Source organism: Antennarius striatus, chromosome 13 (assembly GCF_040054535.1).
Source record: "Antennarius striatus isolate MH-2024 chromosome 13, ASM4005453v1, whole genome shotgun sequence".
Classification (NCBI taxonomy): Eukaryota; Metazoa; Chordata; class Actinopteri; order Lophiiformes; family Antennariidae; genus Antennarius; species Antennarius striatus.
Window position 1 is genome coordinate 1433646 of NC_090788.1, and position 21019 is coordinate 1454664.

The 21019-nt window shown below is 46.5% G+C and overlaps 1 protein-coding gene across 10 annotated transcripts in view; it reads left to right on the plus strand.

Moving 5' to 3' along the window:
* Positions 1-21019, plus strand: part of auts2a (activator of transcription and developmental regulator AUTS2 a) — a 204713-nt gene that overhangs the window by 72827 nt on the left and 110867 nt on the right. For 9 of the 10 annotated variants that reach the window (XM_068330569.1, XM_068330572.1, XM_068330571.1 and 6 more), the window contains one exon: positions 5902-6003. In XM_068330569.1, the coding sequence (XP_068186670.1) occupies positions 5902-6003 (102 nt within the window). Of the gene's footprint in view, positions 1-5776; positions 5819-5901; positions 6004-21019 lie in introns of those variants that run through there. The other variant, XM_068330577.1, reaches the window with a different exon arrangement.

The following is a 21019-nucleotide window of genomic DNA, read 5'->3' on the forward strand; positions in this document are numbered from 1 at the left end:
AGTCTCAGACTCCCGTGAGCCACAAAAGTGCTTTAAACAGTCTATCAGAGTGTGGGAAAAGGTGATACAGATAGAAGGTGGTTTAATATCCGTATGGGGAGGGTTCATAAACAAATTACTGTAAATAATAAGATAGTTTTTCGCTATTTTGTGGAATTCGTTATTTGCGTGTGGTTCCTGTAACGAGGGCACACTGTAATCAGAATTTTAATTGATCGTATGTGTTTTTCCGCCTATATTTGCTCCGCTCCTTGGGTTTTAGCATCACAACTCTGATTTCGACTTTACCGTTTTTTCGCGGTTCTTTGCGGCGACTGTCCCGCTGAGCCATCCGCCTCACGTGTTTTCTTAAACTAGAAGCGTTTGTCTCTCATATTACCGCCACACATGAGCCGCACACAAGGCTTGACCCAGTGTTAAGTGTCTGCACTAAATTTCATTGCCTCCATCTACTGGAAGGCCTGCCAATATACTGGCAGCGAATTCCTGGAGGGAAATAAATGGCAATAAAAGAGAGAAATGATAGCCGCTGCAAGCCGATAGGAGAAGGCTTTTTCTCTGCCGTCTTTTTTCCATACCGCTCTTTATTGAGGCTGCCTGGCTCGGGGATGGGGGTGGGTGGGGGGTGTGATTTGGCACACTGGCTGTGGCTTTAGTTGGATGGGTCCCTGAAAGCCAGCATTGAAGTAATGACTCAGTAGCGCAGATTGAAAAGCTGGGGAATCATGTAATTAATTGCACGCAAATTTCTTTGAAGGGTAGTTGTGTGGCGATGAGCCCCCGACTTAAGCATCGCTTTCCAGCGCCCTCTCCCTGCGGTCTCCCAGTGCATTCTGGGAAGGAAATTAGCAGCGGCGATGTACTGCTTTGTGTCTGCCGTGGTGCACTGGGAGGGGGTGGATGTTGGAGCTCATGGAATCGGAGGTGCATTAAGTGGGCAGGAAGGTTATTTTACTGCCACGCTGGGCTACTATAACAAGATGTTCAGATATGATCTGAGAGAATAAAGGTCTCCTGCTGCTCTTATATTATCTCCCACCCCTCCACACTCTTTTTTTCTCCACCTGCTCAGTTCATTATTAAATCTGGGAATTGTCCCTATAACTCAATCCACCAGGCTACAGCATTATATGACCATTTGTGAGAGGGGAGAAGGGTGATTGCGAAGCGGGGGCAAAGGATGGATGTTAAAAGCATATTGATTTGTCTGTAATGTCGTCATAGATCAGAGATTTATGGCGATATATAAACGCAGCCACAAGCTCCAGCAGCCTCCAGCTCGCCGTGGAGGAAATGGTGTCCTTAGGATGACTGATGAGATCAAGACAGCACTCTCAAGCACGTTTACCCCCCCTCCCCTCATCCTCCCACCACCCCCGGGGGCCTCAATTTCCCACTTGTCCTCCTCCTCCTCCTGTCGGGACGCTCTCGCCCTGCGGTGGTTGAGTATCTTCGGCTTCACATTCCAGCACAGAGGCTAGAAAAGTCTGAGATTGGTCTGAGTGGATGCATTCAGTCATAACCCCCCCCCCCCCCCCCCACGAGAAAAATGACGCCTGACAAGGTCGCCAGAGATCGTCTGCTGCTCAATGACGCCGGAGGATTGAAAGGAAATGGTGCTTCTCCATGGTTACGTAGCTTGCTGCTCAAGTAAAGTTGGGTTGTCAGGCGACGGACGGTTTGTGGGTGTCGATAGAGCCAGGTGGGACTGCGTAGGGTCCGTCACACCCCCCATCAGGGCAAACCGGGTGTTACCATCCACAGATCCAGGGGCGGTGCTCACCTTGATGCGGAAGATATACAGTCTGTTGGGGACGTAATTAGCGAGACTTAACGCGACGTAATGTTTTGCAACGGTGTCCGCCGAGGCGATGGGGAGGGGGCACAGACATTCCTGAGATTTTTCATTTTAACTGCTGAGTTGTGAAGCTTTCCAACACTTTAATAGCCCTGGTATATGGACCTGCGAAGACAGCAGAGGAGATATTCAAAGTGTAGTCAGTGGAAACCGAGGGGATTTGACAGCGCCGCAGGAAATCGACAATTTATTATCAGCAACACAGCCTAGGTAGTGGATTATCTATAAAACTTTCATGGTCCTCCCTCGGTGGCGAGCAGCCATAAAACTTCCCAAATGAGGACTTGTTAATTTACTTGTTAAAGCAAATTAAAAATTTATAAGCGCTTTTAGGTAAATGAGATCCTCTTTCATTGCAGCCCCTTGTGGGATTCTCTTCCACCCCATCCTGAGAGGACAGGTTAGCGTTTGTGAACGCCGCAGAAGAACAATAAAAGCCGTTTGATTGTTCCAGGTTTTATTACCGCCGAGCGCCGCAGCTGCTGTTGTGCGTAACTAAGGGAAACCAGGAGCCGATAGCGATCCCGTCGAGGCCAGTACGGAAAACTGAGCCCAGTGTCTTTTCTGTGGAATGAGGAATCGGGGCTGGAGGGGGGGGGGGCGGCGGCGGTATGACTTGGTGTAAAAAAGGCATTTGTGGTTTGAAATGTTAGCAGGCCTACTTTTGTGCTTGATTGCATTGAGTCTGTAGTGCAGCCCTTGAGAATAGGTCAATACACTTGTAAAATTCCGCTATGGCAACGGTGAGCTTTTTTTTCTTTAAGTGAGAAAATAATTGACTCCACATGTTCCAGACACTTTTATAATAGCTGTTATTGCATGCTTTTGAGTGGGAGCAGTGTTAAATGGCTGATCTCGTAATTTTTCTTGCATGCTGGGAATGTGCGGTAGTATTGTAGTCGAGCATGGCGCACTGTGAGTCATGTATTAGCGCCTGAATAACAGTTTTACCTGTTTCAACTGAAATACCTAAAAAAAAACCCACACTTTTTGACGTGTATACTTTATATACATGCTGCGATTGGAAGAATCAAGTCATCAATACTAATCAATACCGCCATTTGGAACGAGCTACGTCCAAATCAAATCAAAGTATTTCTAAATTGTAGATTTTATAGGTTTGCTTTGCGGCATAAATGACAAATACAGTAGTCCCTCGCTTATTCGCGCTTCAAGATGCACAGTTTCACTACATCGCAGATTTTAAGTTGGTAGTCACATGATACTGTACTCGCAGGCTATTGGCTGACAGCATCCGGAAGTGTTTCACTTCCATGAGACACAAAAGTGCTGTAAACAGTCTATCAGAGTGTGGGAAAAGGTAACACAGATAGAAGGTGGATTAATATTAGTATGGGGAGGGTTCATAAACGTTTGAATTACCATAAATAATGAAATAAATAGTTCGTTGCTGTATTGCCAAATTTTGTTTTTCACGGGTGGTCCTGGAATGCATTAACCGTGAGTAACGAGGGATTACTGTAGTCATTGTTTATATTATATATTATTATATTTGTACACATCTAAAGAGCGTTGGCTTTAAAATCTGTCCTATGCTAGTCTGCAAACAAGCTCAGAAATAGCTGTTTGAAGCCCCGCCCACTTCCGAGGTAGAAAAAGTTGCTGACTTACTGGCGTTGACTCATTTAAGATCATTTTAATTTTAACTAAATAATAATAATAAAAAATAATAATCCATAATAATATATATAATATATAATGTATAAATATGTATAATATGTAATATATATAAACTTTAATTTAAGAAAACTTACTTTGCGCCCCTGTTCCAATCCAGCCGTTAAAAAACGACCCGTTCTCTTGAGATCCACCCCCGCATGTCGTGATGGTTTTTGGGGTGCAGGGCTGTTTCTAAGCCATCAACGCTCTATTAGCTTCTTGTAAAATTTCTCTTCAGCGGAATATTTTTGAAAAAATAACCAAGTTAACCGATTTCCCAAAAAATGTGCGGAACGCTTCACGCGGAGGTTTGGGGGGGTGCTGCTCTCTTCACGCTGACTGCTGATCGGAAACAGTTGTTGATTCTCTCCTCCAGTAGATTCAGACTGGTAAGAAGAAAAAAAACAACAACTTCTAATGCGGAACAGATTGCAGGAAAACAAGACCTCGCTGTGCGGAAATTAACGGCAGATGCACTTACTAGTAGTTTAAATGTTTCATTAGATGCTAATGTCTTGCTGTGTCTTTAATTGTTGTGAAATTAGCCTCTGGAATATTAAAACCATCTGTTTGTTATCTTCCTGCGGGGCTGGCGTTTTACGCGGGCGCTGAAGATACAGTGGGGTCATTAAAGGAATGCGTCCGTCGGACGAACCTGCGCCTTAATTAACGTCTTTATGCCGAAGCGTCGGTGCTTCAGATGCTTCATCCGCTCAAACGTTCATTACCAGAGGTTTAGAACCAGAGCTGCATTTACCAGCCCCTATATTAGATTTATCATCATTAAATCTGATCCTATCGCTGACCAACGGCGTTCTCTTCATTTGGTTAAAACATCCATTAATCGCGTCGTTAAAAAAAGAAAAGAAAGACGTTTAATCCATCATTTGAAGACTACCCCACCACCACCACCACCACCACCACCTCTAAGAACCCTCTGACGTAATTTAGGGGAGCTCAGGGGGGAATTAAATGGAACAAGCTGAGGGATATGTTTTCAAATCGCTGTGTAATCACGTCTCCAGCGTTGGTAATAGCCCTGAAAAACGAGCCGCTCTTTATTGGAACGGTTTATTAGACGTCGTCTTCCTCTTTGCTTTCATTTAGGCCAAAATTCTGTATTCCGTTCCCACCGATAAACACTGGTACCGATGGTGTGATTACGTGGTTTTCCCCTCCTTTGCTGCTACTTTGATGCAACATCGATTAATAAAAGCCAAACCTGCTTCCGGTTTTGCGACGCAAACGTTCGAGGCTCTCGTTCGGGCGAGGTCTGTGTTGCATTCATAAATGCATGAGTGTCCGCCGCCCGCCGTTATCAGTGGGGGGAGTGGGGACGCGAGCTGGTTAATAAATATTATAGGTCAACATGTTTTGATGAAGGAGCCAAAGACCGGGGGCGTAAACAGCGGCCCCCCGCTCTTTCTTTGAGATATTATTCCTCTTTCCTCTCATAAAAACACGTAAACCTCCCCTCGGACAAACTGGCATTTACGAGAAAAGAGAGAAACGCACCCTGGTTTTTGTGGGAATAGAAGGTGTTGGAGGTAATTGGGGTATCACAGTGTTGGTGGGGGGTTGGGGGTTACATTTGGTTCCACGGAGTCAGACCAGTAGGTATTCCCAATCCCAAACAGGACGGGTTAAAAATCCACATCCTCCAGTGGTAGGAGAAGGCCGCCATTGGCTCGTCCGGGCCTCGTCACCCCTCCCCCACGTTAGCAGACGCTCGCCATGTCGTCCCGTAACGTTATCTTTCATGTCTTTTTTTGAAACCAAATCCGCCGCGCCGCTTCAGACGACATCAATGGCGTTTTGCGATGTGGAGGGGGGGGGTGCCGAGCCTTCCTCCTTCCGCTCCACACTCCCAAGAATCTCTTATTGTTCTGCCGATTTTCTGAAGGGCCTCAGATGCTTTGGGATTGGCACGTCCCCCTCATTACTGGTGTCACTTCGCCGCGTCTCGAACAGAGCGTCTGGAGGACGACACTCTCTGGAGCCCCCCCGCTGCGTCGGCATGTGGTGTCTGCTCGGAAAGGATGGCGGCTCCATTTGAAGTTTCTGGAAGGGTCTTTGTCCCCGTTCTCTATTCCGTGTGCTGAGAGGAGCCTCATACTGCGAGATCAGATGGTGTCTATCATTGGCAAGCCGAGCGATGGCTGCTGAATGCGCTCAGAAGCGCCACAGATTTTCAGAGACGGCGCCACGACGGCGCTGCCAGTTCTCACATATTCATGAACCGACTTCCGCGGGATGCCGTCCCTGGCCAGCGCCATCCACGTAAAGCTCCATACTGCGGTATTAGCGGGGGGTTTTTTACGTCACGTGTCGCTAACCCTTGGACTCTTTGTGCTTTTTGGCAGCTGAAGCCTGGGCAGAACAACTGTAAGGACAGCGACAGCGAGAGCGTCAGCAGGGAGTCCAAGCCGTCCATCAGGAGCAGCTCCAGAGACAGACTGACGGATGTGAGTAACCCCGGTTTGATTTGGAGCACTTAGCTCACGGGTTCAGCTTTTAAATGTCAAAAAAAACGGGAACCAAGAAGTGACAGATTGGGCCCAGAAGATTGAACGAGTGACTCATGAGGAGGGCGCTGAGGGATTTGTGAAAGTTTCAGGAGGTGCATCCAGTACAGCTGACATTATAGGACACATGAAAAAAGAATCAAAGCTGCACGTTAGGCTAAATAATCATGGTAGTATAGTGAGATATTTCAGTTTATTTCTGAAAATTTGCTCAATTTTACTTCACCTGGATGTTGGTGAATGTTAATGTGTGTTTTTGAGCTTGTCGATGTCACGAAAAGGTAAGTGTTATTCCGTCTCATGGTGGGTTTACAGTCATCCCTCGCTTATTCACACTAGAAGGTGGTTTCATATCAGTATGGGGAGGGTTCATAAACGTTTAAATTACCGTAAATAATAAAATAAAGTTTGTCGCTATATCGTGGAATTTCGTTTTTCGCGGGTGGTTCCTGGAACGCATTAACAGTGAGTAACGAGGGAATACTGTAAGTCCAAAAAACGATCGATGTTGAGTCGCAGCGGCAGCAAAGCGGTGGTCGGTCTTAACTCTTACAAATATGAATCAGCACTTGGAGTACTTCAGGTAAAGAACACACACACACACACACACACACACAAACACACACATATACACACACACACATGCGCACTTACTCCCAGGCGTTCTTGAGGACCGATGTGTAAAGTGACGCTCCTTACCGGGGTCCTTGTTCCTTGAGGAGGAGCTGAAGGCGAGCGTAAGCTCAAGGAACTAAGAGAGGCCACAAGGAGGCGCGAGGAGGATGGAAGCGGGCGCAACGCCCCGCCCCCTGCGCTCCGATTCGTACGGAGAATCTGCAGCGAGACAATCAGATACCTCGCCGTAATTAAAGCTGTCGGTCGGGAGGCGAGCTAGTCTTTGAAGAAGACACGGGCGAACAGCTGAAGCAAAACTGATTCTGCATGTAGCGTTACGATGCTCGACCGGGCATGAAATGAAATAAGTAATTTGATGTTGACAACTGAAATTGAAATGATACTTGCTGATTTCTATCAGGCCGCGGCGTCGGAACGGTGCAGCGGTGCGCCGAGGCAAAGGGACGCTTAACCTATGGATGATTAATGCGCTTCAGCGCCACTGTCGTGTCACGGGATGATAAAAGCTTTCGCTTCGCCATCTGTCGGTTAAATAATGACTCATGCTTAATGTACTGGAGTCCTGCACCGTTTGGGTTCCTCTAAATTTGATTTTCATGATCATATTCAACAAAGGAATGCCATTAGACTGTATTTGTAGTCTCCTGGTTAAATGTACCTCCCAGTGCTCCATAGAATCATTTCAAGGCTTGAGTTCTTTGACCTTTGACCTCAGATGTCACGCTTTGGCTTACATTTCTCCTTATATGAGAACTTAAAACTAAGCTTCACATCCAGCTTGTTGTTCTTTAAATTGGCTGTGAAATCAGGAAATGAGTGTCATTTCCAGCACCTGACAGGAACCTTTGTACTGGGATATTTTCTTAAAATCCAAATCATATCCGTAATTCAATTTTCAAAAGGTCAAATTCACTCAAGGGGAAACTTGACTATCTCTCTGATCGCTTCCACCTGAGCTGGACTTTCAGCCGCCGGGCACCTAAAGGAAAACGCTTGTCCATGCCCCCCAGGCTCGTGTGGTCAAGACCCCCTCCGACACAAGCCTGAACATGCCCTCAGAGAAGCTGTCTGGATCTGGACAGTGTGAAGAAGGACTTTTAGAGCGCTGTGTCACTTCTGATGACGCACCGAGCGAGGCTTCATCTCCGGTCCCTGCAGGTTTCCGAACAAGTTCCCCTCCGGCCACGTCATCAAAAATCCACTTCACACGTGCGAAAGGTGCGATTGTAGAGGTTTGGAGGAAGGTCCTCTCCAGATTGATGGAGCGAAAAGGAGGAAATACGTACATTAGAAAGTAGTGGGGGGGGTGTCATCTTTTTAGATGAAAGGATAGTGTTTCAGGTAGATAGCGTAGCATGTAGCGTGTATTCTGTGCAGCTATCCGTGTCCAAAAAGCGTACGTAGCATGGCGTGGATCCCTGACAGTGCTGAAACAAAGACACCCCTCGGTACTGAAGTGACTTGTTAGTATCAAGGGGCCAGCTTTGGCCCCTGGGCCGTCCGTTAGACCAACAGTTTGCTAGCAGTACTCGGTGTGTCGCCCCCTTCCCCTCACAGAATGACGGCGCTTCCATGGAGCAGAAGAACCCCGTTTGCCTGCCTGCCGTTGGCTGGCAGGAAGTTGGGGGGGTAGGGGCCAGAGGAGGTCAGGCCTGGCAGCCTTCACTCTCCCGCTCGTCAACCCCCCCATCACGCCGTCCTGCCAGCTCATTAAAGCCGACAAATGGCACATCAGCTCAGCTGTGTTCGCCTCAACCCCAAACCCCAGCTAAATTGGCAGGCTTAGCTGCGTTTGCTCTGAAGCCATGAGCTCTCTTTTTGGGTTCATTTGAAGCCGACAAACCAACCCCCACACCCCACCTTCAGATTGGGTGGCAGGCAGGCAGTCGTCCTGAGCGGAGGGAGTCGACTGGATCAGGGAGGGCAGGGAGCTCGGGATGAATCACTCCCGTTTAGTCTCTGCGGCAAGGGGTGAAATGCCATCATTACCCAGCTGCCTATCAAATAAATTGGCAATTACGGGCCTGGGATTGCGAGTAAACAGCATGTTACTTCTTTTTTTCCCCTTTTTTTTGTACCTAAGGCGCTTGATGAGAGGCATGTGCAATAGAGAGGAGCTCCAGAGTATTGGGTCAGAATCCGTCAGTCAGTTAAGCCCGATGAGAGGCGCAAGACGTAGGACGTAATGAACACCCCCCGTCTATTTCAGCCACCATTTTAGTTTCAACCAAAAGCTTCCTGTTTTATCCCGCTTTCATTTATTTTATTTTATTTTTTTGAGTCAATGAATTTCTGACACGTCAAATGCTTCGGACAACGCAGGGTTTGTGTGTATGGCAGGCCGTCACACGAGTCTTTTATCTGTGTTATTCCAGACAGTTTTACAAGCTAGTTTTTCCAAATGTAATGAAAATGTGAAAATTGCGGGTTCCTGTGAAATCCATCCTCGTGCGTCCCCCAGCTCCTCCTCGCACGAGAGGGGTTTCCATGTGGCCAAATCTCTGGAAGTTGTTTCTGTAATGAAACATCTGGAAGCGATATTGTTAAAAGTCAAGTATGTCGTCTTCCAGCGCGTTTGAAGCGGTTTCAACCCAAAGACAGCGATCTCTCTTACGGCTAGTAAAACGCAACTCAGTTATTATTGGCTTTCCGATGAAAGTGCGGCGGCCTATTCGCAATCCTGTGTGCTCGTGGTGAAACCATTCCAAAGTCTTTGGAAATGAATTGATGTCTTGAAATATATTTGTTGTGATAAAACTCATTATTGTGATTTAATTTGCTGGACCAGGTGAAGAATGTCCACAACGTTGTTTTTTTTTTTTTAACCTCTGAGTCGTAATGCCACCAGAGCCATCAGAATGAAGCCACGCCCACCCAGCCCACCTCCTCAGCACCTCCTCCAATTATTCCGACACCCTGACGTAAATGAGGTCGCCGTCCCCCTACATGTCCAGATAAACCGGCCAATTTGTTCCGACACAGAACTTGTAATTGCTCACATCAATTATCCGTCTCTTTCTCGCTCTGCTTCTCAATAATTCGAAACGTTTCCTATTAGAGACGAGCATTTAAAATATGGAAGTAGAAATGTTGTACCTATAATTAGCTCATTATCATGGGATGGTACTCTTTGCTAAGGCCCCAGCGCAGCAGAAGGATTACTTCTTTTTTTCCTGTTTAATGGCTTTTCAGCGCTCTATATATAGACAACAGGAACTGCAAGTATAGACTTAGCATTTCTGTTTCCTGTCCTGTTGTCCAGATGTAAATTACAGGGATTTGAATCCTTGCGTTCGACTGGTTTGCCTGCAAAAGATCGATCATATGCAGTTGACTTCATAGTGTTCGGGCGACGTAGAGAAGTCTTGTTAGGAAAAGGAGGAACCAGCTCTCTGCCGTCTGGGGTTCCCGAATAATTCCCAAGGAGCACCTGGGGGAGATTCTAGGACAGACCTGTGATGCGAGGGAAGAGATCACGTCCACCGCTCTTAGCTTTCCACCTCCTCGTTCCTCATTCATTATGCCAGGTCTCCCTTTTCGCTGCAGTCAGCTCGCCGGAGGATCCAGACACGAGATCACTTTAACCGCCGACACCTTTGACTCTAAATCAATCTGATGAATAGGCTGTCTCCCAGGAAGTGGTCAGACATGCTCATTACCGCCATTGGCACTCCAAATCAAGCCCCCTTTTCTACCGTCTTTCTCTTTCTCTCTCGTATTTCTCTCCCTCTCGCCTGCAGTCCTGTTGTCAGGGACAGATTCTGACACTTTGTGACACGGAAGTCGGGCGGAATTACGCTGCGCCTCCGTCGTCCTGCCAGTACCCCGACATCCAAATGTCTGTCAGGGGCCTGAGAAAGGTCCGGTATCTCGGATCGCCTCAACAAGTGCTCAGGGGGGCTGTCTTGTCTTCCTGTCTCCATTCACCAGAGTTTGACTCGGGATGGGCTGCGTTGACTCTCCAGGAGGTATAATTAGATCGAGGGGAAGCGCTGCGTGCGCCTGTGTGTTTGTGCGCCGTGACCTCTGAGCAGCTTTCAAGTCCAGAATGCGTGGCGCTCGTTTATCTCCGCTAATTATTTACGACACCCGGGGGGGGAGGGCTTTGATGGCAAAGTGAAATAAGAGGAATTGGACGAGTAATGTGACCTTTGCCTCGGTTACGGTACGCCCCAGAAAAATAAGGTCCTTTTTAATCGTTGAAACTGATACAGAAGGAGGTCGGTGTGGTGAGTACAGTTCAGACCGATTCTGACTGCAATCCCTCAGTGCTGCGGATGATAAATCTATTCTCATGGAAGATTAATGGACTGGAGATGTGGTGTTGAATGTCATTGTTGAAGGTTGAAAGTATTGAGCGGCTGAATCCTATCCATATGTTTTCAGGAATGACATAAATAGGCTCAGCCGGAATCCATTTTGACTTATCAGGCTTAAACCCGTGCCAGAGCCACGCAAGACTTGCCAAGTAGTCAGGCTCCCAGGATTCCAATAACAAATCCTATTCCACATAATTTCCACTGGAATTGGCCGTGGCCATGTGCCGCCACCCTGTTTGCTGGTGCGCCTCGGAACCCTTGGCAAGCATTACTTCCGCATTCGTAGCCACCCAACCCCGTAGCCCCAATTTTTGATGTCATACCCGTCTGTGATGAGGGAGTCTCTCCTCTCTTTGTTCCAGCCTTTTCAGCTGTGGATGCTGCTCCAGTGGGGTAAGTTGAATAAGTGGAGCCGGGAGGAATCTCTACAAAGGTCTCGCTCTGATTGGATGCATGCAGAGCCCAAGGAGAGAGCGCCGGTTGCCATAGCAATGAGAGCAATGTGGGAACTAGCTGCGTGAAGGAGAAAAGGGGAAGTTGTGCTTTATTTTTGTGATGGGAGGTCTTCATCTTCTGACATGTCTCCAGGAATACGCCGGCCCACACGCAGACCAACACACAAAAATTGCTGAAGCACACAAACGCTATTGCGCGAAGAAACCCTTTCGCAGATGGAGAAGCCGAGCCGGAGCCCATACTTCAGTCACAATAGACTGGTAGGGGGGTACCCGGCCCCCAGCTTGGAGCCGGAGAAAACACAATCAGGCACGACGGGGTTCCACAACCATCCGGCCCTCATAAACGTTGATTACTGGGCGTTTACTGGTGCGTATCTCTCCCCAGTCCTGAACCGACAAATCAAACGCACCCCATCTCCTGGCTCATCCGTCCACGTCTCCTGCTGCTGGTTCTTTTAATTATTTAACCCGTAGTATCCAGGATGTACAACTTTCACAAGAGTGATGCAAACCTTCCGCGGAGCATACGTTTGCGTTCGTATGTGTGTTTTATATATACGTGAATCCCCCGTGTGTGTGTGTGTGTGTGTGTAGCAGGGAGTTTAGCTGCAGGCGATAGAAGCTGTGTGGGAGGACCGTGTTGTCTTGTTGCGTTTGTTTGAGGAGGCTGAGGATGCTGTTCGGGGATTACACGAGGGGGAGGGGGGGCTGTCAGTTCGTGAACTCGGTCTGATCGGTCGTGTCCACAGGCGGGTGAGTGTCGTACTCCTCCTCGTCATTATGGTGAAGATGCAGCTGGAAGTGTGTTAACTGTTCTCTAAAATGGTTTTGACAGTGCTAAATCTGGACTGCTACAAAACTGGATGCACAGGAAAAGTGAAGTTGAACTCCAAAACCTTTAAACTGGCGTTATTTGCTTTGGCCAGTAGGGGGAGCTCCACTGGATGCAACAGGAAGATGAACTTATGAAGAAATATTCCTTCTTCACGCCTGATTTATTAGTTATTTGAAACATTTTTGAATAAGTAAAATATTAAATTTGTAAATTACGTAGACGATAAAAATAAATTACCCTTGGGCATTATTTATTTGTTCATTAATTTATTTATTTATTGATAATGTTGTTTTTCTCTAGGGCAAATGTGTGAAACTCTAGGCCCAGGGGCCAAATGTGGCCCACCACATCATTTTATGTGGCCCACAAGAGCATAAAAGGTCAAAAGTACATTTTGACCAAAAACTACATTTCCCACAATGCACTAATTAAGCCTATTTTAACGTTGACAAAAAACTTTTGAACAAAGTTAACGTCCTAACTTGTGTCTGATGTTATTTTTCTTTATTGATTGATAGTTTGATCCTTGATTGATGGAGTTCTGTGGGTTTAATAACCTGACAAATTAAAAGGATTTATGTTAGAATAGAGAAACAAACAAACATGTTTTTTCTGTCTAACTGTAATGTTTGGAACTTGAGTAAGTAATAAATTCCGAGTTATTTAACATTAAGGAATAGTTACAGTTATAAGTTATATCTGGCCCTTTGAGGACAACTGTTACGCTGGTGTGGCCCTCGATTAAAATGAGTGTGATACCCCTGTTTTAGTGCGTGACTATCCTCGTGTTTTTAATCAGATTCAAGGACAAAATTATTCCGTCTTTGCTTTTTGAGAACATTTTGCTAGTAAAATTATTTGCATTTGCTTGTATTGGATTGATTTTTTTTGTTTTGGTTTTATTTGACTGGTCACACTTTGCAGTTTCGTCCCTTGTCCTGGGGGGTGGTGGAGGGGGTGGGGTTGGGACATGTTCTTCTGTCTAACTCCAGACTGTCTGACAAGATTACCGCTAGGCATCGCATGTCACATCACCTCTGTTTCAGAGGCCAGTTGCAATTTCCCTGGAAGGACAGCGGCGGCAAACAGACAAATAAATATAAAATAAATAAATAGACGGCTGGATGGACGGGCAGACACGCAGAGCAACTTACCGAGAAAGACCAGAGCGATAGCGCCCCTGGAATTACAGTTGCACAAGCTTATTCCAGAGACATTATTTCCCTCAAGTCGTGGGCTTAAGTCAAATTTGGAAGAGAAATGAAATTGCCAGCAGTGAAAAACCAGAGTAGGTAGGAGTTCATGAGTAGAGAAATAACATTTTCATTTGTTTCTGCCCCAGTGGGAGATGAGCAGCCTTTCAGTAAATAGAGACAGCTATGAGAAATGATTTTCTTGGTTGGCGGGATATTGTTTTAACGTGCACTTATCCATCTGCAATCTGTATGTCTGGCCCCAGGAATCCACAGGATGGCCGTTCGGCTGTTGTCTTTATGATACACAACTGTTGGCCTCGTCTCGCCTCCGATTGTCTCGTTTCTACGGGAGTTCAAACTCGTATGTCTTTTTTTTTTTTTTTTTTTGTCTTTCCCGTTACGGGGGGACCAGCTGATGCTACAGCCGTCTTGAGAATCCATTGAGCTTCATTGTGAATTGAAATGAAAAATTAAATCCCGGTCTCCGAGGCAGAGCACAACAGAGATCCAAATTGTCGCAGCGCGTCGTGTTCTTAACCTTCCTACTATAATGAGAATGTTGTGGTCCGTTTTATCGAACACTGGATAAAAATGATGGAATTTAAAAAAAAGTTTTTTTGTTTTAACCTGAGGTAAAGATCCGTCACGTTCTCTCCTGCTGTGTTTGTAGTGTCCATTCTTTCATTTCCTTTCTTTTTCCCCCTACTTTTGCAGGTCACGAGGGTTGACTTCTTAATAATCATCTCTATCTTTACATCTTGATCTCTTCGTTTGACGGGTCCTGAACTCAGAATGATGCATTGGGAATAAACCGATCACCTTATATCATCTTAAACAAAGTGTTTCCTGCTTTCAAGGAGAGTCTCGGAGTGTCGCTTCCTCAACCGTGACACGCATTCGCTAGACTTCGGCGAAACCGTCTGATCAATGAACGCGTTTCCGTACGTGGCACCCGTCTTTTGAGGTTATTTATACGGCGCGTCGGAATCGGTGATTAATCTGCGTGAGCCGATCTTTTGATCGGGAGCCGTCAGTGGTGATGTACTCCCAGGTGGTTCTGTCTACGTTCTGTCATCAGCTATCAGCCGGCGCGTAAAGCACTTGTCAGGAGGCACGTTCTGATTACACTTGATATTGACACTGGAATTGAATAAATATACACAAATAAGAAGATTAGTGTTTCCCAAGAGGCCTTACCGTCCTCCCCCCTTTTGCTGCATTCGGCCTTGATGAGCCAGGCTGAGCCTTTTTGAGATCAAGGCGAATCCCAAACAAGATACGAAGACGAATCTGTCGTCCATCTTGAATGGAACCGTCTCGCCAGATTGAAAAGCTGTTGGCCTTTTTTGCTTAGGATGCTCATCGTAATCACAAATTAGAATCATACGCGCATATCGCTCGACCCCGCAGGTCCGCGCCCTCGAGATGCGTCTAGCGTCACTTCAGAGAATCTTCTCTCCCACTTGATCGGATCTAATTACTTCCCTTATCATGAGAAAATTGCGAAAATGATTTCCAAGTCAGGAGACGTGGGTGGCTTTTTTGTGATATATCCCAGCGTGGGCGGCGTCCTGTGTGTATACATTGAGTGTGAACACAATCTAAAGCCCCCCTCCCCCCGTGTCATGGTGGTATAATTGGCTGATTTGCACAGGTGTGAAATCTGTGGTAAATGAATTCTCCCCTTGGCTCTGACCCGTTTAAACGTCGTCGAATCAGCTGTGTTTAGGTAGCAGCGAGGGGGTCAAAGGGCAGCGTGGGGCCACAGGGTACAGGGGATTGGATGGGATTAACCTTGGCCTGCCCCTTTGGCCCCCGGCCCAGACGGCCCCAGGAAGAGTGGAATTAGCCAAGCCAGACTGGGTCATCTGATTCCAAGCCCCTCATCCAATTACTGCCTTATCTCCTGGCCAAATGAGATCAATGCAGGGGGGGGCAGGTAGACTTGGCTGGCGAGTGAAGGTGCGATAATCAGCAGCAGGGAGCGCAGCTCTTAACTCCCCCCCGTGCCCCCGGGAGAACCCGAGCATGTGTTCCGGGCACCGCTCGCCACCATTAGCTCGTAGCACTGGAGCCTGACCCGCACTTTGCATGATGACAACCAAGTGCGGAGCATTTAGGCATCTTGGCTTTTTGTGTTCAAGTGCTGCACTTAGGAAGGTGAACAATGAGCATAATTACAGTTTTACCTCTTATCCTTGGTTAATCTATCTGGTAGATTCCAGCTAAAAGGTGCCAGAGAGAGAGAGAGAGAGGCCAAAACGCGTAATTGCTTTTCGTATATATTGCATATGAAAAGCACTTTCACTGCAAGAACCAGCCTGTTAATATAGTCCATTGTTAATTCTGCTGTCAATTAGGTGTGAAAACAACTGCTTGACGTTTTGCAGGAGTAATTCTGGAATTAATTAACCTCTCTGTGCCATAAAAAGTATTTTTCTCTCCACCTGCACATCCCGGAATGGAATCACGTTTGCCTGAATAAGATTCTGATTTTTTTTGGTTAAATTGACTCCAATGTACTTAAGATCCCATCCTGTTTCTGTATATGAATAGCCCTGTCCTTTTTTCTCCCCTTCAGCTTTAATTAAATGCTGTGCTGTTCAGACTTAGATAATGACAGAATTACAACTAATTTTATTCCTTTTTGAAGACTAAATATCTCGCAAAACGACGGCTAACGAAAAGAAAGTCGCACCTGGAAAGACGGGATTGATTTTTAAACGTGTAATCAAAATGCAAGTTTTTTCCGGAAGAGTCTTTATGTGATATAAAGCGGTTCATATTTGGTTCCGGTACTTCAGCCGTGCCGGTGATTGTATTGCACCGCTGGTGAATCCCTCAGCCATCTGGAGGACCATTCTGTGCCCCCCAATACAGCCGGAGAGGGACCCATTCTGGTGAATTTATGTCCAACCATTTCTTCTCATACTTGTGTTGCGGGTGTGAGTATCCATCGGAGAGCAATCGGCGTCCCTGAAAGAGTCTCAACCTCGGCTTGGCGGTACATCTGTCCTCCCCCCCGGCTGCTCCTCCTCGCTCCCGCCTTGTTAGATTAAAGTCCTCTTAAATCCACCGGCCACACGGGGTAGAGCAGGGCGATGCGGGAACCCTTCGACAATCAGCTCGGATAGTGAGCGCTAATGAGCGCTGGATGGCGGGGGGGGTAGGCGGCGGCGGCAGGCTGGCGTGACGCCGATACGGGTCCGGCCTGGCGCTGACTGGATTCCAAGCGGGCAGAGCGGCGTTCAGTTTGGGGAAAATATCACAGCCCATTAGTTTGGAGCAATGAAATGAAGTCAACTTCAGGGACTCCATTAGGAACGGCGCGCTTAGGCAGACGGCCTCCCTCGCTGGGATGTTACTATTCTGGAAGGATTGAGCACAGAGATATAATTGGACTGGGGAAATCAAGCAAGTTTCAGTGGTCCTGGTGGGGCTCTCAGACTGAAAATGAGAACACAGGCCTTTGTATTCCACCCCCCCCCACCTCCTCGCCATGTTAGCTTTTTTGAAAAACAGACGGGAAAAAGGCAAACCAGTAGGCTCCGGTTTTCCTTTTTTATTCCCCTCTCCGTGTCCTCCCCTCTGCATCTCCTCCTCCTCCTCCTGTGTTTCTTATTGGATTTCACCATCTGCTTTAAATTCTTTTCTTTCGATTTCGCGGCTCCAGCTTTAGCTAACCCTAAGCTAAACAATATGCATTTATTCATCCGTACCGTGGATTGCGGCTGATAATAAACAAGGCTTAGTCAAACACAGGCTGCTTGCTAAGCTGTGCGAGGCTGTTTACTGCAGATCATTGCCAGCTAACTCAATTAGTTGGAATATTCAAGTACGTCCATGAAAGAGACGCTCCTCTATAGCAGCCGACGTGATCCTGTTCTTGCTGCAAAAACGTCTTTCCTCCATAATGTCTGGATAGCAAAGGCTCCAGTAAAATCATCTGTGCGATGCGGATGGACCCGACAGGCCTCACTGCTTCAGGTAATTGATGTGCGCTTTTAGTGCCATCGTGGGATGTCCCCCCCCGCCATCCCTTCCAATTGCATATAGGCTCACAGGGGTCGCCCAAAAATGTTTGCAAGACTGTCCTAAATAAAGGACGTTTTACCCGCGCTCCGGTTTAATATACCTCACAGTAGCAGTCCATCATATTGTTCTCATGCCTTCGGTTTTTGTGGCTCTCCAGTAATTGGATGGAGTCCCTGATGGTGCATCGTTGGCGTCTTCATCAAGGTTCAATCAAGCGGATCTTCGCTGCTGTTTTACAGCGTGATTGAATGACGCGTTAGCAAACGTGTTCCTGTCGTAAAGCTAAAAAAAGAACGTAAAAAGCCGCCGTTGCGTGAATATCAAAGGAAGATCATCTGAGGTTCATCCGTTTACTCTGATTACATCCCGCTTCAAAGCGGTGATGTGTTGTGATTGTCGGTGTTTGTGTGTTCGTTAGTCCGTCCATTAGTTCGTCCACCAAATGTCTTCGCAACCGTTGCAGATAGAAGATGAAACAAAAAGCACATGACTCAGTCAGCAAAGGCGACAAAAATGAGATGATGACCTTGACCTTGAGAAAGCTACTGCTTTGATCTATGAAAGTAGGTCAGAGCACTAGTTTTGATCTTTGACCTATGCAAGTAAGTCAGGGTAAAATTTTGAATTCAGGGGTGTCACGGGATGTTACAGTCTCTGATTGTACTGGTTCTGATTGGTTCTGGGAGGGATTTTGATGAGTAAGAAGGTTGTTTAGAAGGTCAGAAGGTCGAACGCTCTTTGCATCTACTGTATAAACACAATTAAGGTGTAAACAGGAGCTTTAGCTCCGCCTCTGTGGAGGTCGCGGAGGTCGAAAAGGAGGATGCAATCGTGATTTTTGGTGAAGTGCTACATATGCAACACCTAGTGGAGAAAATGAAGAAAATCAACCAAAATATCTTCGAATTTGAGAGTCAGTACATTTGGAAGCTCCTTAGCCTTCTGATTAGAGAATCCAGGTTCATACAATGAAATAGTCCGGGTTCATACAATGAAATAGTCTGGGTTCATACAGGCAAATTGCTTTTTTTCTCCAAACGAGTGCTGACATACGCAAAACTTCGTTACAAATCTGCCTCAACTTCTCCGTCTTCTTCTGATTCGCTTTCTTCTGTTTCGTAACTAGATCAGTCGTCATGACGATACTGTCCATCATTAGAAACCTGATTTTTGCTGACGAGCTCCACCAGACCCGCCAGTGACGTCTGTAGATGTCAACCAGTCACCATCTTTTTTAAACAGGCCACTGGAACCAAAGGACAGTCGGTAGGGGTAAAATAATTGCCCCTCCATAGACACCCAGATACTCCTGGACAAAAGCAGAGCGTTGCATCACGACGGCTTTGCTTTTAGTCGTTTCTATTTGTAGAATTCTATGCGACGCATGACGGGAACGCGCTGACATTTGTGCGCCTCTCGGGAACACAACACCATGAATGTTATCAACACCTTTTAGACAGCCCCCAGCCTCCATACATCACCGCTGGGCGCACCTCAAAGGGCACACCCCACGTCAACCTTCCACCCCTGACCCGTCTGCCAGCCTGAATAAAGGGCCCTTGACAGCTCCTTTGATGGTCCGACGTGGGGGGGGGGAGTAGTAAAGAATAGGTGAAATGGAGGGTAAAAAAGGGGGCTGGCCATTTGAAATGTCTGTGCTGAGATCTAATCGGGTTTTTTAAAGCAGTCCGGGTCTGGCTGGGGGTGTCTTATGTCACCCCCCCAGTAGCCTCCTGGATCATATCATCCACCTCAGTCCCAGTCTGGATTTATTCCCCTTCCCCTAAAGCTGCCTTGACAGGTGTGTTATCTGCTCACCCGGTCGTGGCAGCGCCGGCAGTTAGGAAGGGGAATTCTGCAGCAGAAGCAGGGCAAATAAATGTCAAGCAAACCAGCGAGGATGGATCTCATGGCTTCCAGCAACCACCGACGGAGGGAGGACGGAGTAAAGAGACTGTCCATCCCTTCAAGATGGCGTTCTTCACAGAGCTTCCCCTTCCCAGAGTCTTGACGTCACAAAGGAATGACAAAAAAAACAAAAACAAAGTCAGAGACTGCAACATCCCACGACACCCCTGAATCCAAAATTTTACCCTGACCTACTTTCATAGGTCACGGTCATTTAATAAAACACCCGTGATCCAACATGTAGCTGGTGCATTCTATTTGTCATTAGGTTGCAGAGGTGTGTACCTAAAAGGGTATAAAACTGAAAATGTGACCTTGACCTAATTTTTCGAGGTCAAGGTTGTGATATAATTTTCATCCCCTTGCCTCCCTGAATATAACACCCTTTGTTTCGTCTTTCTATCTTATCCGGTTCCTGAGATATGTGCAAAAATATCTCAGGATAGGAAATATCTCAAACCATAGATCAAAGCAGTAGCTTTGATCTATGGTCTTACTCACACTGGCCTTCTCCCTCGTTTTTCTATCTTATCCGGTTCCTGAGTGTTCAAAAGTTGAAATTTGACCTTGAACTAGTTTCCTCAAGGTCAGTTGTATTATTCCTCCAAAATAATACATCTGCAAGTTCAAAGGACTTCTCCAGGGTTCATACAAGGTGAGGTTTAATAAACACAGAGTCAGATGGATCCTTCTCACGATACTTTTATTAGATTCAGCGCGTCTGCATCTGATTTAGTTTTTTTCTCCAGGTTTCAATCGCAGTGACGGGAACAGGCGGTTGAAATTAAATTTTTTTTGAAGGAATTTTGAGCTTTCTTTTTTGCCAAACTGGAATCACAGTACCTTTAATTACTGGATCTCAACCGGTTTTTCTGCTTCGTTGTCATGGATTTGCGTGTCTAAAAAAACTTCCTAAATTGAATTTTCTGGGATTTTCACAGCGGCCGGAAAGGATTGATGTTTTGTTTTCAGCGGTTGTATTTCCGACTGTTTCGTCTCCACACGGGACGAATCAGGTAAATTGGAACACATTTGCATACAAGACAATTAAGCTGTAGAAAACATTTGTATTTAGAAATCTCTGCGTTTTTCTCGCTTCTAGAAAGCAGAGCAGTCGTATTTTTTGAATCCTAACACGTCCCTCGTGCCGTTTCGTAGGTTTAATGGAATCATGCACTTCAGCAAACTTTCCCTTTTTTCCAGCTCTCATTGTTGAACTCATTCCCTCATTCTGAGGATGAGATGAAAGAAATCCGTCGTTGTGTTTTGCACAACAGGATTTGGCTTTTCTCCGTCTGATTAACTCACCTGCTAATAAAACGGCTTTCTCCCTGCGGGATCCGTTCCGGTATTCCGGATGTCGGAATCGTTTGAGCCTGGACTTTTAAACCTTAACTTCGCGAAGCTGCAGCTCGCACGCAGGTGATGAGTTTCTTTCATTTGGTGTTGGAAATCTTTCCACCGTTGCTCCTCTGATCCTCCTCTGGGATGTCACTCATGCGACGATTTCTTTCCCCTTAATTGCGCGGCGGCTTCGGGGCTCGCTCTGATGCTTTTAGAACGACTTAA